Below are 21,354 nucleotides of genomic sequence, written 5' to 3'. Positions count from 1 at the left end.
AGAAGCTGTGGCTGCCCCATCCCTGGAGGTGCTCAAGGCCAGGTTGGACAGGACTTTGAGCAACCTGGTCTGGTGGGAGGTGTCCCTGCCCAGGGCAGGGCAGTTGGAATGAGATGATCTTTAAGGTCTCTTCCAATCCAAACTATTCTATTATTCTAACAGGAAAGCACCAGGTAACAACAAATTTACTTTATTTGTATATTTCTCAGTGCTTAACAGAGGAAGGAAAGGACAGCTCAGGAAACTGAGACACCGGAGTCAGTAAGGCAGAGTAGGACTCAGTTCCCCTATGAGATGATCCTCTGCCTCCGACTCCTGTGTTATGTGACCTCCTCCCAGAACTGTCTTTGTCCTCTTATATCACACTATGTGCCTATGCAAAAAAAATTATTTTAACCAAATATGAGAGCAGTCCCCTCCCCCCATAGGACCAGTCCACTTCCCCCATAGCCAGCCCTCAGTTAAGGAACTGCACCTCTTTGCGCAGAAAGATTTTCCAGGCAGGGTTGTCATAGGAAAAGCTGACGCTGTCAGTGAGCTTGTACAGCTGGGTCTTGATACCATCATCTTCTGCTACTGTTACAGTAGAGCCTGTGTGAGGAGAAAGAGCAGTGAAGATGGGCTTTGCTGACTACAGGGTCACCTTCCCACCTGCCACAGACCTGCCAAGGGAAAGGGGACAGTGCCTGACTGGAGATTACTGTCAAGAACCTCTTGAAGGTCAGCGATCAGCTAATATGAATGCATACACAAATAGTAATCATGTGAGTAACAGCATTTCTGATAGCATTTATACTTGCTGTATTAGCCACAAAGTTCAGTGCTCATAACAGAAACACTCCAGAGATAGGGAGCACACAGCACCCCAGGCAAAATACTACCCCTGTGCCTGAGCTTGAAGACACAGTTTCACTTTATGTCATTATAAAAAGGCTGCTGAAAGTTTCAAAGGGACTTAAAAGTTCTCCCCTGAGCTTGCAGACTGCAAGGTTCTGGTACAAGGCACCTGGTACTTGCACTGGATTTTCCCTCTGCAGGAGATCTATTAAAGACAGGCTCATCCTGAAGACAACCATTCAAAGGCATTACTTCACAAGGTAGGAATACCTTTATTTAAGCACTCCCAGCTTTCAAAACTTCAGAGTTCATAGACAATCAAGAAATATAGAAGACCCCATAGTTCAGCTGTTTCTATATTTCTATTCAAAAGCACATAGGGGTTTTTCAGACTAATCCAGTTACTTTGATATACTTTCACAGGACTTCCTAAAGATCCATTTTCTTTGAAAGGGAGGGAGAGTGAAACAGGGACATTCTTTTATACCAGGGAAGCTGATGCAGGACTCCGTCCTGCAGTAACGTTCTTGACTGACTGTTCCTTGCATGTTATAAAACATGATGCTGATGAGAGTTTTAAAGAGTTTGACATACAATGGTACATGTATCCAAAATGGCAGCATAGTATAAAATGAATTACGGCTCCAGGCTCTCACCACAATTCAGAAGCAAAACCTAGGACTGAATAACACTTCCAAATTCCTGCTGAGAATCATTAGCTATGCCATTTTCCAGACATTCCTTATGTGGCCAGTGTCCAGGGTCTCCCAGGCTCTCATTCTCCCTCTGAGAAACATTCCCTCACTCCTCAGTCTGTCTCTAAGGTCCCTCCAGAGGCTCTAGAAGGTAAAATACCTGGCTTCCCATTCCTCCCTGGTCTAAAGTCCATCTGTTGAATTGCAGCTTTGATAAAGTAATTATGCTTCAGGTACATAATAAAACGTATTGTTGACTGGACCTTGATAAAGCCATAGCCCAAAGGTCCTTTCTGTTTTCAACTGCATTTTTCAGAGAAACCCAGCCCCTCCTTCATCATTTGTGCCTGACATCCTACACCACACTGGGAAGAAACAAAAGAGTTAGAGCTGGGAAGTGCCAAGCTGAGTGCTGGGCCAGACTGGAAAAACGGTGACAGCCTCTGATTTCACACAACCCACTCAGTCTTTGGCCAGCTGGCTGATGACAGAACACGTGCTATGACTCTCCTGGGTCACTGCACTGATTCTGACCCCATCGCCTCCCTGCCCACTACCAAATCCCACTTGGGCGAAGCCAATACTCACCCTTCCCTGTGGATTCCTGCCCACCTGGGCTCTCAGGCAGGAGGGGTGAAGGCAATGGTGGGGGAAGAGGGGGAGCAGGAGGGGCCTGGGAACCCGGTGGGGTACTCTCCCGGCTGAAGATGGACAGGAGAGGCAACTGCTGCTCCTTGATAGAGCTGGAAGCTGAGCCTGTCTTGGGCTTTGGAGGTGGAGGTGGAGGTGTTTTCTTCTCTTGTGGCAGGGCGTTTGGCTGCAAGCAAAACAATTTGACCCAGTCATTCTCTACATTACTGCGCTCTGTCTTGACACTGCTGTTACAAATCATCCCCAGGGCGGCAGTTCAACCCTAGAAGCAAGATCTGTGTGAACAGCAATGCCTTTAAACCAGCACATGATCTACAAACAGATGAAGATCAACCCAGGTGCAGAGAACCAAGTATTTGAGATTGAAGCTTCCAGTTGGGAAGGGGAAAAAAAAAATATTAATGGGCCAAGGCATTGGTGCCAAATGTGGGGAAAATGAGCTGCTTGCTTCCAGATCAGCCTTAAACATATCACAATAGGACTTGCTGCTCCAGAGCCTTTTCTCCACAACCTCAATTGACTTCACAGACTGAAACCCAATCTAGGATGGGCAGCACCATGGTATGAGCTCAAGCTCACAGCTATCTAGTAACCCAAGAAGAAATCCCCTGGCTGCTATGGCAATACCAGGTAGGACCCAACCTGTTGGAGACTGGATATACAGGCCCTCTCTGCCGAGTTCTTAGGTGACCAGAGAGCAAAGAACTCACTGATTTGGGAGATGCGAGGTTCATCATTCCCAGCTTGGCCAGTGCCTCATTTTTGGGGTCATTCTTTTTAATAAATGGCTTGGACACTCTCCTGCAAGAAAACGTGGAACACAGTTACAGGGGCTGCAGAGGGGTTGTGGCCACAGTGAAGCCATGTGGCAGTGCTGAGATATAGTCCCACTCATCTTCCTTCCCACCTGGGTGGATCCCACTTCCTCACCTGACAGGCTCAATAGGCTGTGGCTCAGGGGCTGGCCTGCTCTGGTACATTTTGATGATGTTGCGGATCTCCCGGCTGGGTGCAGGCCGCGACTCAGGGCCTGAAGGCTTCACTACAGGTGGTTCCTTCCTCACTTTGGGTGTCTGCTTTTTTGGCTTTGGTTCAGGAGGTGGCAAAGGGAGAGCAGGAGCTATTGGGGATGATAGTTTTAACCAACAGACCAGCAACAACACAGGAGAAATCCCTTTATCTCATTTGAAGCTCCCTCTCTTTCACCACTAGGCTGACCGGCCATGGTCTTCCACTGCGTTGCTTTGGGATCCCACTTCCCAAAGCTCAGGCCTTCCTCTCTCCCCATTCCCAGAAAAGCCAGATCCTTTCCTCCTCTGGATATATCCTGGTCCAATGCTCCTGGAAAGTTCCTGCTTGTCAGCCTGCCTGTCTCTCCACTGCACATCATCTTACCTGCCTCTGTTTTAGGGCTGGGCTTCTCTTCTTCCTTCTTCTCCCTCTCCTCTTCTTCCTCCTCCTCCTGCTGTGACTGGGGATTTGCTGGAGGGGTCCAGGTTTTGGAAGGAGCCCTGACTTTCTTCACTCGAATGTTTTGCTGTCCTGCATAGAAAGGGGGACCTGAGCTAGTTAAGCCCACAACCAAAACCTAGCACTAATGGCACAGTTCCCACCCTTCCATCAGTCAGCAGAAGCCTGTGCTTTCTAGAGGCAAAGGAATGTGTGGCAGTCACAAGCCCAACGATTTCTAGAAAAAAGGCAACACAACGCCTCACAATCTGAATTGTAGCCAGCCGAGCACGCACCCAAAATTCCCACTACACATAGCACCAGCAGCTCCTGCAGAGATTAGCTGGATTCTAGTCAGTGAGACAAGAACACCTTGTTATGCCAGGGAGGCTGCAAAACAAGGTGTTATGATGAGTTGAATTCCCAAAGTGCTAAATGCTTACCCATCTTCTGAAAATATGCTCTCTTCTGCTGGAAAGTTTCCCGAGAACAGTCATCATCTTCACTGTCAGAGAACTGGTCTTCTGTGTAGTCATAAACCTGCAAGGAGCTCACAACATGGTTAGTTAGCACTAGCCAGCAGATACCATAGTGCCCTTAAGTTCAGAGGTGATCTTTCCTCGCCAAGTTCTGATCTAGAACTTCTCCCCATCTGGGAGTGTCCCAAGAGATCAGTCTCTGACCCAAAGAATCATCAAGCAAGTCCAGAGAAGGAGGAATATGTTAGATGCTCAAGACAGTTTGCTAGAAGATAAAGAATTCAGAGAGATTAATTCTCCTATGGTAAAATTCAGATCAGATGGAAATTAATTGGCCAACACTGCAGCCAAACCTCCACAGAGCTAATGCCACCAAGGCTTGATCTTGTGCCTTAAAGATTCAGCAAGCAGAGTTTGAAACACCTCAGTATCGTAGGTAAGAAGAGTTCTCAGCTCTCCTCACTCTGCCAAACCACTGCCACACTGGAAGGGAAGCACAACAAATGCAACATGAAATTCAAACCAAATTCACCACCACTGTTTCTCATACCAGTTCTTCAGCTGGTGGTTCTGGAGCCTTTTCTGGAGCGTTTGGTGGTGGTGCAGCATTCTGGCTGCTGGGAAGCTTCTTGGGTTTTGGGGCTGGGGCTGGAGCCGGGGCTCGGGCTTGTGGTGGACTTGAGACTCTTGGCCTTGAGTTCTCAAGAGGCTGCTGCCGTCGCTGCTGTTGCTGCTGCTGTTGTTGGGAAATGCTCAGGGCTTGAAGGGTCACTTGCTGGGCCTGGAGGAAGGAATTGTAATGTCCTTGAGCTCTAGGCTATACAAACCCACCAGCCATCAGGTAGGCCGTCCCTTTCTTTCACTAGTAATCAGAGAACATCTACATAGCGCACTGCAAATTTCCCAGTGTAACGGAAAAGGCATGCACAGGGAGTCTGCTCTCACCTGGCCAAGTATGCAGAGCTCCTAACAACACCCCAGAGACTCGGCTACCAGTGAGATAGCCTGGGACCTCCATGCACTCACAGGGCTTTGTACAAAAAGCAGAATACTCAGATCTGCATCTGTAGCAAATCCCAGCTTAAAAACACATGGAATTACAGCTGAGGCTTCTCGGGGCCCACTCCAGTCCCTGCTACTCACTCACCTATGGTGTCTCAGTGTCCCCATGTACAGAAAGGGGCAAAAAGGGAGTTCCCGGTTTTGCAGTCTTAAATAACCTCAACTTTATACAGCTAACCCCCAGCACAGAGTGTTACAGAGCAGGCCTAAGGCAGAAGGGGAGCATGGCTAACCTCTTCACAGCATATACACCAGTGCATTTTTCTTCCCCACTTCCTGGGCCCCTCCCAGCCAGACCCTTCCACTCACCATGAGCATGGCTTGCTGGTTGATAAAGGCTTGCTGTTGTGCTGCTAACTGACCGGGATCTACAGCTGGAACCACTGGCTGGGGCATAACCATGGCTGTGGAAGACACACACATCTGCAAACACCCACAGGCAATAGTTCCCCACAGTAATGAGCATCAGCCCACAGCTGAGTTTTCACTGTGCACTCCACCTGACATTCAAATACCCAGGCTCCATTAGGACAGCCACCCTTCCACCCCTTCCCCTGCAGAGTTACTGAAACACTGTTACTACCTGGCATAGGTGACATCCCACCAGCTGCTGGCATCATAGGCATGGCTGCTGGTATTCCCATCATGGAAGGCATGGGCTGGTAAACTGGGGTTTGAGTCATTCCAGAGAAGCCTAGAGGCAAAAGGCCACATGCTCAGTGTTTTTGGGGAATCACAGATCAGAAAGCCCCACAGAACACATCACATAGGCTGGGTACTCTCCACACGTGCCAACAACAAGGACATGTGAATGGTTTATCTCTTCACACACAGCAGGACACAGCAAAACTCAGGTGGAAAAAGGAAACCTATGAGAAACATGTGGCCTGCCAGAATTTACAATAGCAGGATCCAGACCCTGCTTCTGCAATGTAGGAGACCACCCTCCTTCATGACTAAGCTTATAAATAACTCCTGCCTATGTATGATTACAGAGAAGGGTTTCTCTTGAGGGTTGGGCAAAGATCTCTGGGACTGCCAGATCCATATTGGTCTCTTTGCAGCAGGTAGCAAGGGTGAATGAACAATGCCCAGGCTTTGTGTATCATGTGAAGGAACTGTGGGGAGAAAGGAATTCCTCTTCTCCCAGCAGTCAAGTCCCACATGAGGCCACAAAACAGAAATCCCACTGAGGGCAAAGCCAGCAGAGCAAGGGGCATGGAGATCAGTCTCAGCTAGAAGTAAGTCAGCACATAGCACAGGTCTATTGAATCATGATGTCCTTGCCGGTGAGAATGGCCCAGGGATGCTATGGAGAGATCTTCACATCCCTCTCTGATGAAAGTAGCCATGCCCCAAGTTGTCATGCCCCAGAGCTTCTACTGTTGTAGAGACTATTGCCAAAAATAGTCCCGGACTCAGTAATGATCTGAAGAGGATATTCCCCACCTTTCTGAAACAGTTGGGTATATTGCTACACATGCAGATTTCTCAGTGCCATTAATACATTGGTGTTTGACTCCCTTCCACTGAAAATACCTGAGTCTTAGCTCCAGAGAAACAAGGAAAAGTAAAGAAACCAAACACACAAACCAGAACCTCTACAGGGTTCGGACTTACTAACCCAAGGAATAGCTAGAGATGATGGGAAACTCTGTAAGGAAGCAATAAGAAATATTAAAACCCTCCTCTGAGAAAGGCAGCGACTATTTCATGAAAGCATAGGTAAATAGAACGTGAACACAAGACTTAGGAGTAGTTGCCTAGGGAAGAGGTGACCTGGGTCAGAAGCAAGCTACCTGTTGCCTTGACCCCAAGACCAACTCAAGAGAGAAATTAAAAGCAGAATAAAGGTGGTACCCTTACCTAGCACCTTCCCCAAAGCATCTGTCCCCCAACACGTGGGAGTGAGGAGCGCAACTTCTGATGACCTACACTAAAGACCAATGCTCTTCATGAATCAGTTGAGCCTATGCAATAATTAGCTTTTAAGGGACTCCCTTACTCATGCTCTCTGAAGGTTATGTAGCCCCACAGGTGTCCCCAGCTGTCCCCATCCCTTTACAGACCTGTAGAAGGAAAGATTCCTCTCTGTGTGGGTCCAATCTTCCCACCTCCTTTCATGCGTCCAGTCAGACTCTCCCTGTTCTCCATATCCTGCATCAAGAAAAAACAGAGTTACCTGAGCTCAGAGAGACAGACTTCAAGAGGAAGGGCCATACAAAGGCATATCTGAGCTGAGCAGAAGCAGAGTGAACAGGCAGAGGCATGCTTGAGAGAGTCACAGGGACAGGAGAGCTGCAGAGAGAAAGTAAGAGGGACTTACTGGTACTCTGGAGCCTTGATGCAGCACAGTGTCAAACAGATCATCCACATAGTGATCCAAGCCTACAGGCATCCTCAGGTCATCTCTGAATCTTGGATCTAAGAGCAGAGAGAATTCTGGTGACAAGGCAGGTAAGGAACATTCTCCTGTCTCCAGTCCCTATTAGACAGTCATGTTCTGGAGTGGAGTCCTTTCCTTGCTCTACATCAAGAAGAATCATTTGTCTCCCCCTCTGTTCCAAGGGACCCATCTGGCCCTTCCCAGTGCCATCCACAATCCTGGACTTACCTGGATGGAGATTGTTGAATTCTGGAGGCAGGCTCGGTGGTGGGAAGGAAGGGGCCTGGATGCCTGGAGCAGGAGGGATCCTGTTGAAGAGGAAAATGAGATGAGGACAGCACAGAGTGTGGAGAAAGACAAGCCACTGGGTGACAGGGCCACAAGTGGTGGGGCAGGAGGATTAGGTGACTTACGAATCCAGGTCAGAGTTCTGGAAGAAGCTTCTGTCCCTTTCAGGAGCAATGGGATACTCAGCTGAGGACTGAGAGGGGCTGCTGAAGTTACTGAGCTCCTCCATCTCTCCAATGAGGTCCAGCACAAAGTCACAGCCCAGCAGGTCCTGCCATGTGTTGCCAGTAAACATGGAGACAGACCACCCTCGACACTGCTTATCACCGCCCCTGGTGACAGAGAAAGGAAGGAGAGAAAAGGTGTCCAGGTAGGCAGGGGAAAGAGAGAGAAAGGAAAACCTTGCATTCAGTTTCTTCTTGCCTTGTCTATCCTGGCTTAAGTCCTTAAGGTCTAGGGCATGAATCAACTATTAAGTGCCCAGGGTTGGGAAAAAAACCTAGAATCACTCAAGATTTGTCCTTTTTTTTTTTTTTTTTTCATCTTTTCTCTGAAGCTCCTTTCACAGATCACACAAGTTATTTCCCCTATTCCTAAAGCAGCCCACAGTTTATGGACACAGATGGAGGTGCACAAGCACAGGAGTGGGTAAAAAGTGGCTAATCCACATGTGATCGTATAAATTCTAGCCTGCAGTGCCAATCAGTCTGAACATTAGAACTAGTGACAGCCTCTTTCACACCCCCAGATCTTCTCCCATCCCCTGGCAGTACCTTGCACTCAGGAGCCAGCCTGCATACTGCTCCCCAGTCATCCAGGACTCCACCTCAGCTGAGAACTTCTCCTCTAGCACAGAAAAGAAAGTCAGTACACACAGCCCCACTGGCAGGACCCAAAGCAACACCTAAGCTCCATAGGACATAGGCAGAGCACAGCTAGAGAGTCTTACATACGCCTGAGCAGCCACAGGAGGACTGAAAGCACGTGGAGGGCTCCACATGAACACATTCACATCCCAAATAACTGTTTGATGGCACAGGTTGGCATTTCCAACCACACAGCTGAAAACCCTCACAGTTCACTTAGGCCACCACTCCACCCACCAAGGAGGCAGGGATATTCTGCATTCAATTCACAGACCTGATCACTCAAGAGGCAGCATAAGACATCATTTGAGAAGAGAGAAAGGCAGAAAGTCCTGTAACAAAGGCAGCAGTTGCTGCTGCATGGGCTGTGCAGAAATGGATAATGGGAGAACTAGACCCAGAGAGATGTACAACCAGAACAGCCTTCTGTAGAGATGGGCTCAAACCCGGAAGAATCTTATCCCTCAGCCCCAGTAGCCAGTCTCATCAGGCCAAGACTTTGGGATTTTTGGGTCTAGATTCAGATGCTTGTATCCCCCATGGTTACACCAGCCAGAAATGTTCTGATGCTTTTTTACTAAGCTGAGGGAATTGTTTTCTGAATGCCAATTTCTACACTGGAAAAGTCCTTAGGGACTAGAAGATAGCGGAAGGGCAGAAGTACAAGTTACCATTAAAGGTATGAACATCCAGCACCATCTTCCCTCTCCTCTGGTTCGCAATCCACTCCAGCTGAGTGGGAGGGTAGGCCCGAGAGAATGTAGAGTCTATCTCTGTGTGCTGTGCTGCTGTCAAGATCTTGCGCTGGCAAACAGCGTTGTAGCCCTCCATGCCATAATCTGACACAAATCTAGGAAAAGGCAACAGCATTTAGCACTCTGATCATCTCTCTTAACCTTAATGAAAGTGTAGCTAGGTCTTTTCTCCTCCTTACTTCAGCAAGGGCTTCTCCAGGGCTGGTGAAGGGGCAAAGCAGCTCAGCAAAGTTGCCATCAGGACCCAAGCTCGCTGGCTGTGCTCCATGTCTGGGTTTTTCCATGCCTGGGTAACTACCTGACTGAAGATTTCGTTGCGCAGAGCCACACTATTCAAACCTCTCCCAGCAATGTAGTTGCCCAGAAGTATCTCCTGCCAGCCATGGAGATTCTTGTCACCAATGAACCGCAAAATCTAGAAGCATCCAGGAGAAAAAAAGAGAAAGCTCTAGCTGTAACTCTCTGTCCCAAACTCTGTTGTAAGGTGACAACCTGGTTGTAGACACCAGGGTGTTTGTCAGCCTAAGAAGAGTAGCCAACACTCAGATCTGGATCAATTCTCAGATTTTGTGCACCACTTAAATTCTGGGGATATTGGGAGGCTGTGTTCCTAGAGATTGGACCCTGACTAAAAGTCAGGATGACTTCAGTCTCTTCTTAATTATGCCTCTGACTCAGAATTTGTTCTTTGGCAAAAGGCTTCCCCTTCTTTGGGCAGAGCTCAGACACACAAGCAAGTTACCATAGGCTGTTTGTTACTGTGTCTGAGCCCACAGGCTGCCTAGCAGTAAAACTATGTGAAAGAAATTGATGCTTAGCTGATCTTAAAGAAAAGCTCAGAGGGCCAGACATGAGGAAACACTGACTAAGAACTGAATGCTGAAAAGACTTTGGTGTAGTTAATATTATACCAAGTACTATGAAATGTGGTATCTCAACCGACTCACTTAAGCAATGATTCAGCTTCTTGGTTATACATATCAACATCTTAGATGCTTTTGAAATTTGTATTTCTCACCGTTAGGTACAGAATAATTTCTTTCAGCCTCTACACTTCAATATGTCATTAGATTAAAATTTTTCTAAAACGTGCCATGGACAGCTTTGGAAAGAACATTTATGAATCACAGAATGGTATGGGGCTGGAAGGGACCTCTGGAGATCATCTAGTCCAACCCTCCCTGCCAAAGCAGGTCCACCTAGAGCAGGTTACACAGGAACGCGTCCATGTGGGTTTTGAATGTCTCCAGAGAAGGAGACTCCACCACCTCTCTCATACAATCATAGAATGGTTAGAGTTGGAAGGGAACTTAAAGATTGTCAAGTTCCAACCTCCCTGCCATGGGAAGGGACAACTCCCACTAGAGCAGGTTGCTTAAAGCCCCATCTCTCCTTCTGAGATCATCCTTATCTCCTTATGAGTGTGGCCTATTTTTTCCTCAGAGAACAACACTTCTTGAAATCTTCAACGGCAGTAAGTGTGACAGAGATTCACTGAGAAAAACAGGAGATGGTGGTTGTTTAGTTCTCATGAAATTCTTTGTAGTAAATCCTTGTGTATTACAGACTTTGCCAAAGAAATAGCGCTTTTTTTTTTTAATTAGCAATGGAGAAAAATTATCTTTGATCTTCAGGAAACATAATAGTAGTCTGCTTAAACACAACCCTATTCACAGGATTTTATTGATGCTTATGCTTTTCTATAATTGGGATCATTAGGACAAAACAAGGGACTGGTTTTAGGTATTACCTTTCCTAACGGGTTCAGTTTAATTACATGTAATTCTCAAAAGGATTACCAGATTTACTTAGAAATTATCTGAAGTTTCATTCTATTTCCAGAGAGTCAACGTTACCATTTTTAAGAAGAAATCTATGCTTCACATTCACAGAGACGAAACACCACCATCCTCCTCATGCAAACACTATAGAATTAGGGTGTGGTTCCAGGTGTTGTTTTCTTGATGACAAAGTCCCTGCCTTTCTCCAGCCTTTGTACAACAGTTCACTGTCCCCTGTTCTGTACTGACGCAACTGTATGCCTGAGATACAATCAATATATTTCCTATAAACCACATCATGGAAAAGATTTGGGTTAAATTAAACTTTTTTGTGACTGACAGATAAGAATTGGTGCTTGAGAAGACAGATCTCCCTTATACTGTCATTGCTACTGAATCTGGAACATTGGCAAACTAAGGCTTAGCAGTCTAATTCCTATATGTCCCGCCAAATTCTAAGGCTACATCACCAGGCAATTCACTTTGATCCCATTGGTCTATGCCTCGTCTGTGTCTCACCAAGATCTCAGCAACCCTAAGGGGCTGCATGTGATCTCTGCTCCAGTGCCCTTAGAAGGAAAAATTTATTCTGCTCTCCCAAGCCTAAGCCATATATTGTAAGAACAGTACCCACCACCAGTATCTTGTTGTATAACAGCATTAAAACATTGTCTTACGACCACCTGTTCTTCAACAAGGCCCTGGTCAAGAAAGACATCCCTTACCAGTTTGTTGATCTCAAGCGCGCTCTCCTGGTATTCAGCATCCAGACGGGTTAAGGGATGCTGCAGAGGCTGACCAGGGGCAGGGAAATCTGTCTTCTACAAAGAAACAAAAGGACAGAAATGCAGAGTTTGTTCCTGGTGTTTCTAGAACTTGTGTGTCTTCCCAGTGGGGAAGCAATGAAGAGATATAAAGAGTTCCCACCTGGAAGTGTGATGTAACGAAGGAGGAGAAAGGATAGCTATTGATGGTGGATGGGAGGGAAAGGTCACCTTTGACCTTGACTTCTGGAGGCAATGCCTCTGTTATGTGGTTGGTCTGTGCTCGGTATTGACCTGCAAGAGAGAGGTCTTTGTTGTAGTAGTTGGAAAGGCAGCCAGAACACATCCAACCCCCATGGCTAAAATGCATGTAACCTTGCCTGAGCACCTGTACCAACACCCTGGCTCCAGGGACACCCAGACCACCCCTGCTGCCTCAGATCTTCAAGCAGGCACATCCTCACTTCCTTGAGACGACAAGGCCTAACTTCAGGAGAGAGCTTTTACAGCTCTGATCTTTCAGACTCATACCCCTCTGTAACACCCAGGTGACAGTCAACACCTGGAGTTTTCAATTCTGTTATGCAGAGTTTAGCAGGCAGAAAACACTGAGCCTATGCAGAGATAGCACTGACAACCATTCAGTCAAAAAGCAAATGAGAGGTCTTTCTGAGGAGGCACTGGATGAGGGATTTATCGTGGATAATAGAGAAGCAAACATCTTCCTAAATGAAGAGATTTCTCAATGCAGTACAGCTTCTGTGGTTCCTCTCTCTCCAAACCAATGCATCCCCTGATGCTCTCCTCCTCCTCCCTGTTTACATCCCATCAGCTTTCATTTCCAGCAGTTTCAGTGTGGTTTGTCCCCTAAGCTCCAAGTAACATTACCCAGTAGACCAGCCGATAGTCCCTAAAAGGGTATGCCCCGAAGTATGAAGTATTTGGGAATCCAGCACAGTCTGCTCCAATTCACAACACTCTTCTGCCTGATTGTATCTTTTACTGTACTATACAGAAGGCCAAAGATGCAGCTGTCATTTTGTTAGATGCTATACCAAAAAAAAGAGGCAAATCCTGCCATATGCAACTTAAATATAAACATTGTACAAAAAGTTACAGAGGAAACAAAACTGCAAATAACTTAATGCTCAAGATCAGGTCAATAACTTGGGAAGTTATCTCGGTCAGTGCTATTTTGGTGATTTGAAAACAAAAAAAGCCAAACAACTTTCCATCTCAAGCAAAATGTTTCCTTTAGTTGTTACATTGTTTCATCCTTAAGTTGTTACATTGTTTCTACCCACTCCTATTTTAAAATAATTACTTTTGATTAAGTAATTGAAGTAATTTTTAATGAAAACCCAAAAATATTTCTCTGCAAGTGCCAAAATCGTAGTTTTGACTTCTTCACCTTCAATTTCTTTAAAGGTTTTTGAGCAGAAAACAGATGGGTTTAAGTTCTTACTCCTCAGATATCCAGCTCTGCAAGACACCTGGGTTCATTAAAGAGTTTGCTGTCACACAGCTTTAACCAAAACATTTTGCACCATCACTATCATCAGTTCTAACAGCACAGTTCAAAAGAAGAGCTGAAAAGGTAACAAAGATACTGAGTTTTTAATCTGGTGTCCTGCTCAGTGGCCCGATTCACCTTTCCGCCCTGTCATGTTGGGAAACAATATACGTGACACCATTTGCCTTTATCATATTTACACTGCAATAATAATAAATCAAATACAACCCAGCTGACAGAGAGCAGGCAGACCAAGTGTGTAATTGAACTACTAGAAAACAAGGAAAAAGTAAAGTAAAAGAGCGCAGGAAAGGGAGGGAAGGAGGGAGGATTTCCCACCTTCAGCTAACTGCAGGAGGGCAGCAAGCTCTGCAGGGATCTCCAGCAGTCCCACATCCTGTGGAGAGAGTGAGCAAGTCAGTCACTGGGGTACCAGAAGTGAAACAACATATAAACCCTGAGCTGTTCTGTTGAGACTGGGTAAAGCTGCCTTTGAAAATCTGGCCAGAACAAGGATTGAGCACCTGAGCAAAACCAGTAATTTCTGCCTATGCAACATTGAGAAACATTACAAATAGGGAAGTATCATATTAACACAGGTGCATGACACGGGTCACAAACGAGAGATGAGAGAAAGGTGAGTAATTCCTAAAAAAATCAACTGCCACAGGGGGAAGCGACAGGAAAATTGACTTTCTTTGACTCATCTCTCATTACTAACAAGTTTGGCGTATTATACAGAAGAGATTGTGGTTGTAGGGTAAAGGCCATTTCCTTCTGCTCCTTTTTCTGCCTTTTTTATTATCTTTCAGTATCCAGGAGTGCTATAGCATAAATAAAGAGAGACCCAATTCTAATCTTCGATGCAGGCCACTATTCTGGGGGTTCCTAAGGAAGCTCAGATGTGTACCTGGGTAATTCAGATGAGAATCTGGCCAGAGAACCTTGATTTCTCACTGGTTTGTACCTCACAGGATGCATGCATTTGTGCAAGGTAGGAAATAAATGGGCCAATGCAACACAGTGTATCAGCGTCAATGTCTGCATGTAACATAGTTCAGGGTGTTTCAGTCAGGACTGCTCAGATTAAGACACTGTGAAACCAAGCCAAAGGCACAAAGCCTGAGCTTTGGGCTTCTTTGGTTGGTTTTTTGGTGGGTTTTTTTTTTTTTTTTAAGGTCCGCATAGAAAAGCCTCTCCTTACCAGCACACCATTCTGACATCTCTTTCCACATGAACTCTCAGCAATGCTTAAAGATAGACTCATGCTTTTTTGGTCAGTTTGATTTTACTCACAGTAAGATTTGACTTTAAATCGAGCTTTTCAACGGCATATTCGGGAAGTGGACTGTGAAATTCCACAATCCCGAATCCACACCCGAGGAAGCAGGTGATAATAAAAGAGCACCCAATGCTAAGTATTCCTGTTGTTGTTACTGACAAATCTGTGCAAAACTGTGGATGTGGATGCTGTAAATTCATATTTCCTTGCTACATACATCATAGCAAATGTACGCCCAGTCTAACCATACAAATAATGACATTAGTTAGCAGTGTTACTTATAGTAGTTGATACAGCTTAAACACCCTGTAGACTATGCAGTTAATTTCTTATAAAGACTTTAATACCTCCCTTCCTCTACAACATCATCTATAAATATATCTGTACAGAGCTGCCTCATTACTGCTCTTCACAACAGAACATGATTATCAAAAATAGTTGCAAAGAACAGGTCCAGTGCTGTGAACTAATACAGTACACTGCCTCAGGACCACTTTATGATGCGTGACTACGCCCAGAGACTGGAATACACTGAAAAAATAACACAGTTATGTATTAGAAGGCTCTTTATACCAGGCTAAACTCCATTCTTGCTGCTAGGTTTCCAGCATACATGTGGGATCTGTACACTCTCCCAACATTTTGCTGTTCCCCAGCAAACCCAGGCTGAGGAGGCATAGGGGAGGAGGAAGACACCAAGAGCCTGGCTTGTTTTATCTCAGACCCTCCCAGACTGTTTGACAACTTACCATTCTTTGGTTGGGACTGTTTTCTGTGTCACCACTGGCCAGCGACCACCTCCTTTGTTTCCTTTCCTCTAACTCCTTCTGTTAAGAGATGAAAGCGAGATAGGGGTGAGAAAAGATGTATATATGAGGTCCCTTTCCAGCTCCTTCTGGGGACAGACTCCGCGAATAAGCAGGAGCTGGTGTCCTGCTCCAGCAGATAAAATGACAGAACAGCTGCGGAGCCTTCTTGGGACTCCACACAGTGTATTGAGAAGGGGTTGCCCAGGCAAAGCCCTAAGCTTTGCTGAAACACCACCTGCCCTGCACAACACGATTCAACACCAAGAGTCTTCACCACCCGCCCAGCATCCCTGCCACACCCTCTCCTCCCTTGCCAGCCATTTGATGTGTCTCAGGACGAAAGCACACAGAAACTGTCAGAAATATTCACCTGCCTCCCCTAGCATCAAAGAACACGGTAATGCAGCCTGAACATGGGCGGACAAACTTGTCCACCGAGAGGTACCCCTTTACATGGGATGGCAGGGATATCAAAAGCCAAACTCCCTTGCAGCTTTGCCCTTTCCCATCCATTCTATTGTTCCTCAGCCTCACCACTCACCTGACTCCTACGCTGAGATGGAAAAGGAGGGTCTCTGTCTCTCCCCTCTCTCTCTCCTGCTTGTCTATGTTGCAGAACGGTGTGACTAGATGGGAGGTTATGAGGGTTGGGCTGAGAAAGACAGTAGGCATGCTAAAGTCCAAAGGGCAGAGCTGTGGGGCGGGGGAAAGGAGGAACTTCACAGCAGGTGAACTTTGGGACCTTTATTGTTGCTACTGCATGTACAGAGACCTCAGCAAGCAACCACTGGAAGAACAGAAACAGATTCAAAAGAGCTGTGCTGTTGTGGTTACCTGGGAGAAAGCAAAGTTGGATCCTGCTCAAGTAGGAAGGAGCAGGAAAAGGAACAGAAACACACACTGCTCTGGGTGTGGCATGGCAGAAGGAACCTCTGCAGTCTACCAGCAACACTGACCTTAACCCTCCACCCCATCCTTTGCCAGTAATGCCAGCAGCTGTACTGGGTCCCTCTCTCCCTCGTGAAGCTGACAGCTATTATGATGTTAGTTGCTACCCTAAGGACAAGTGGTCTGGTTTCCTGTTTTCAATTTTCTTTTTAATAGCTTGTGCAAAATGCATTCAACCCGTTTGCCCTGGCCTCAACCAGTCACCAGCTCTCTCTACCTTGGGCAGAAATAGCTCCTGCAGATCATCTGGTCCTGAGAAGAGTGTTGTTACCTGGAAGTACTTTCTCCTTTGAATCAGAGGTCTGGAGATTAAAATTATGGTATTAAATTGCACCAAAGTCTTCTTCAGCCTCCTGTAACGCTTCCTAGTGGGACGTGAAAAGAATTGTTAATGAGGGAAACATCCACAAAATTTAGGCAGATGGTGGACTCCATTTGAGGGCATGGGCCACATAGAACATTAATGCAATCAGCCAGTCAGAATTTGGTCTGTGTTAAGCCTGGTCCTCTCTTGGATATTTTCCCTACATCCTTTACTCTAGCTATCACAGTATCAGCCTTAGCACAGGCAAGTTATTATAACAGTTTTGACAGCAGCTGTATTTCCCCTGGAACCTCTGCTTCACATTGGGAACCAGCCTGTGAAGTCCCTCCTCCACCATTCCAGTAACAGGATCCCCCCCAGCAGAGCCAGCCAGGAGCCAACATGAGGAGGGTCCTGGTCAGGCACATCCCCACCTTGCTGTCCTAGACAAGGACAAAGGGCTGCGCCTTGCGTGGCCTTTGACTCCTGACCTTGCCTGGTAACCTCGGAAGTGAGCCTGAATTATGGTGGCTTTCTCCTGAAGGACACGGAGGCGTCTGCGGCGAAGAAGGCATCGGAAGTTCCTTTGCAGGGTAACAATGGCCCAACTCTGCCTCTGGTTCCACCGTCTCTCCAGAAGCTGCCTGGCCTTCTCTTTCAGAAAGACCTGGGCAAAGGGAACAGCTGTACCCCACAAGGAGAGCAGCCAGCTTCTCTAAGAGTTTATCAATAACAAAAGCTGGTTTATCTCTTTGTAGCATTTAAGGCTCCCTGCTAAGGAAACTGCACTCCCTTAATTGGAGAGGGCAGGAGGTGACAGAGATGGATGCATTTGTGGAGGACAGGGAACCAGGGAGTGATGAAGCTTAGTAGGCAGGAAAGGCAGAAGCCCAGAGTTCCATCAAGGAATGCTAGGTAGACAAAGGAGCTGGCCATGCCTGGAGCCAAGAGTCTACTGTTTCTTTATCTGAAATGCTAAAAATGCCTCCTTCTTACTTGAGAAAAGAGGCAAAGCAAAAGTGAAGCCATGCCATGCCCTCCCTCTTTGAGGGGAGCCAAGCTGCTCTCTGTCCATTGAAAGCCAGTGGATAGATGGCTGGGACTGTGCAATTAAGATGGGGTTCTCTATAGGTATCACCTTTGTTACTCCAATCTGATAGAGATCTGAGGGGTTCCCCACCACACGAGAGAGCACGGCCACGCAGCCTTCTCTTTCCTCCAAGCAGTTGTGTCTTCGCCCGGCCAGGAGGCCATACCTGGAAAATGAGATGTTGATATGACAGAAGCCAGGGCTGTAACTAGAGTCTTCGGAGAACAAATTACAATGTGCTGACAAGTTGATCCAGGTTTTGAATGGCTGAGGAATCCCAAGACAGTAAACCACTGTACCTGGCTAGGAAGTTCCGGAATGGAAGACGGACTGGGTATCCCTCCTTTCTAATGTGGATAGCCTCCAGTATCCCAGAATGTCGCAGCTGACAAGTGACATACTCCACATCAAAAATATTTGACAGCTGTGAATATAAGGCAGAAGAAAAATGTAAAACAAGAAATAAAGAAAGAAAATAGAAAGGAGACAGAAGGCAGAGTTTAGGAAGGTTCTCCTTCTACTGCCCTGCCCTTGGGTTAGATCTTGCCATGACCTATGGACAATGGAACACAAAACCCAACACATTCTTTGGTGTCCAACTGACACTGGCTCCTCCAGCACGCGGTCAGCTCACATGGCCATGGGAAGGGTGAGAGACAAAGGGGAAGAAAGGCTTCAAGCTATCAAATAAAGCAAAGAAGTCCAAGCCCCAACTGCAAAAGGAGAGCTGCTGGAAAGGACTGGGCTGCAAGGAACTGAGGGTCTCCATAAGGAGCTCAGGGTACTGTCCTACCTTTTTGGCATTAGGGGTGATACACCGAATGAAGAAGGTGTGGCTCCTGTAAAACAGAAGGAAGAACATTTCACCATCCTCTGCGTGCCGACCTGGGAAGACTTCACATAGTTCTGGGTGCAGCTATCAGCCCAGTGCAGGAATGGCACCAGAACAGTATCTCTCACCTTCTCAGCTTGGCTGTGAGGTCCTGCAAAGACTGCTGGAATCTGGACACCAGTGTGAAGGCCTGAGGCTTGAGCCCTTTGCCTCTGGCCCCCAGCTCCCTTTGCTGACTGTAGGCAGCCTTAGCCTTCTGGAAAATGTGAGACACCACCTGGAAAAACAAAAAAATGACCAAAGCTCCCTGAATTACATGGAAAGAACAATCTCCTCTACCTGAAACTGGGTGGGGGACCATTTTCCCTTGCCCCTAGCAGTGCCAAGAATACAGCTGCATCCTCAGGCAGTCTGTGTGGTTTATATATAAAATGCATCAATTGTGAGCAAATATGAGTTTCCTAATTCCCAACTGTCCTTCAGTAGAACAAAACTCCTTACAGTTTCTCCAGGTTCTCCTGACACCTGACCAGGATCTTTCTGCTTCTCAAATGAAAGCAATGAGTGGCTCACTAGGTGTATGCAACACAGATCTTCATCCTGAACCACTACAGTACCTTGAGGTGGCTCTGAGAGAAGATATCCAGCACCGCTGGATGCAGTTGGTCACGGTTTTTATTAAGAAACTTGTGGACCTGCAGAGGCAAAGTTTGATTTAATGCACCATAAGACCACCAGACAGGCAAACACCCCTATTGAACACACCTTGACTTGAGGCAGACAGCTGGAGAGGTGGAACAAGGGGAAAACCCTAGAGAATGAAGCTTGCTGTTCTTGCTGCCACCAGGAGTGGAGGGGACAATGACTTCTGCTTTTAGGATATATTGCTCCCTTTCCCTTTCACATTACCCAGCAGGCTTTGACCCCTCACTTTCTTTAAGTAGCAACAGCTTTCCTGGATTTCCAGGGCTCTGAGACAAGCAATGCAGGTTGTTGTGTAGCTGAGGCCAATGCTTATTTTGCTTCTGGCCAGAGGCAGCTTAGTTGCCTCTCCTAATAAGAATCTCCTTGTTTCTGATAAATGGATGCTCTAGAGGAATGTGCAATTACAAAGAGAGGGCTTTGTTCACAAGACACAGAGCTGGTCCATCAGGACATCCACAGCATGTTTCCAAGTTGGCCTATTGCTCCAACTGCTCAGAGCCCCGAGCCAGCTCACCTGATAGGTGACAGGGCCTGCATAGTGCTTCACAGTGAAGACTGGCAAAGGCAACTTGGGCTTGACATACCAAGGGCTGTCTCCATGATGATAATGACACTTCTGGAGGAAAGTGTGGTCAGTGGCCTGTAAAGGAGATGACAAACATGTTTTCTGCTGCTGCAACTTACCAGTAGGCTGAAAAGCTGCCACTGAACCGAAGGCAAAAACATCTATACTTGTGCGAAAACAGTCCCTGTTCAGTCTCTGTAACTGCCTCACCGTAAGCATCCTGTGAAAGGGATTACATAAGAGCATAAGAGTTTCTCACCTGAGTCAGTGAAGTCTGGTCATCCAGGATACGCAAGATGCCATGGGGTTTTGCAGCAATGAAATCTAGGCATGACTCACTGTACATCTTGGAAATAGGAATCCAATCTAACTGCTCTTGTCTATATTCCTCCTGCATGTTAAAGACCAACCAGTCAAATCCAGCCATGCCAACAAGACTAAGTGGAGGGAGTTAACAGAGGGGTTTGTTTTATTCATCAGAAAGTTAGTGTTTTGCTGCTGTTAGGAACTTGCCAAGAATTATCTGATTTTGTCTTATGAAACTACTTCTAAAGCCACTAATGATTTTCCTAATTTAAGAGAGGAAGGCTGCTAAGCAGAGTGATAAAGTGAACGGTAAAAGGCAACAAGTCTGATAAACGCACTTTCATATCCAGGACATGAGGGGTACATAAAATGCTATAATGAATCGACCAAACAGGCTTGAAAAGTACCAGCTGAAGTCTTGGGTCCTTGATCCTGACCAGCTCACATATAAAATCCATAAAAGGAAGCAAGGCACTAACAAACTCCCCTTCTGTTAATTTGCTACAGAATTAGTAAAAGATATTAAATAGCCAGCTCTTTGGACTAGGATTCCATGGGCACTGCTTAAGAGGCCAGGTCTATTCAGCTTCCTGCTTCCACACTAAACGATACTCTCCAGCTGAGGCTGCCTCAGCTCATTCCATGTGGGCTGCTTTCCACCTGCTGCAGTGAGTTCCATTTACCTCTTCCTGGGCAATAACGGTCTGGCTGAAAAAACACTGGAGATGCTCATTGGCAAAGTTGATGCAGAGCTGCTCTAAGCTGTTCACTCCTAGATCCTGCAAAGACAAGAAGGCACCATCACTTCCAACCCACAGCCCTTCCAGGAGGCCATGTCTTCTTGTGAATAATGCACTGCTGTGCTGAACTCAGCTGCTGGTTCAGGCAGCTTGTTCTGATCAGTAAGTATGAACGAACCTGAGAAATTAAAATCATCTTATGACTCGTTTGCAAGCTCCCAGTCTGGTTTATTGACGAAGCTGAACA

The 21,354-nt window shown here is 46.5% G+C and overlaps 1 protein-coding gene across 1 annotated transcript in view; it reads right to left on the bottom strand.

Annotated features, from left to right (window-relative positions):
* Positions 1–21,354, bottom strand: part of MYO15B (myosin XVB) — a 43,215-nt gene that overhangs the window by 10,960 nt on the left and 10,901 nt on the right. The window contains 29 exon segments of the mRNA XM_074160354.1: positions 476–591; positions 2,121–2,349; positions 2,894–2,984; positions 3,114–3,303; positions 3,579–3,725; positions 4,076–4,172; positions 4,647–4,892; positions 5,483–5,577; positions 5,757–5,867; positions 7,243–7,330; positions 7,500–7,597; positions 7,788–7,871; positions 7,974–8,179; positions 8,621–8,693; positions 9,385–9,563; positions 9,648–9,883; positions 11,975–12,070; positions 12,177–12,307; positions 13,866–13,923; positions 15,558–15,635; positions 17,366–17,536; positions 18,008–18,125; positions 18,259–18,383; positions 18,753–18,798; positions 18,920–19,068; positions 19,409–19,486; positions 20,011–20,136; positions 20,321–20,452; positions 21,051–21,146. Of these exon segments, the coding sequence (XP_074016455.1) occupies positions 476–591; positions 2,121–2,349; positions 2,894–2,984; positions 3,114–3,303; positions 3,579–3,725; positions 4,076–4,172; positions 4,647–4,892; positions 5,483–5,577; positions 5,757–5,867; positions 7,243–7,330; positions 7,500–7,597; positions 7,788–7,871; positions 7,974–8,179; positions 8,621–8,693; positions 9,385–9,563; positions 9,648–9,883; positions 11,975–12,070; positions 12,177–12,307; positions 13,866–13,923; positions 15,558–15,635; positions 17,366–17,536; positions 18,008–18,125; positions 18,259–18,383; positions 18,753–18,798; positions 18,920–19,068; positions 19,409–19,486; positions 20,011–20,136; positions 20,321–20,452; positions 21,051–21,146 (3,690 nt within the window).

The sequence above is a fragment of the Numenius arquata genome, chromosome 17, assembly GCF_964106895.1.
Source record: "Numenius arquata chromosome 17, bNumArq3.hap1.1, whole genome shotgun sequence".
Lineage (NCBI taxonomy): Eukaryota > Metazoa > Chordata > Aves > Charadriiformes > Scolopacidae > Numenius > Numenius arquata.
The sequence above is the reverse complement of the archived record's forward strand: the minus strand, read 5'-3'. Positions and strand labels throughout refer to the sequence as shown.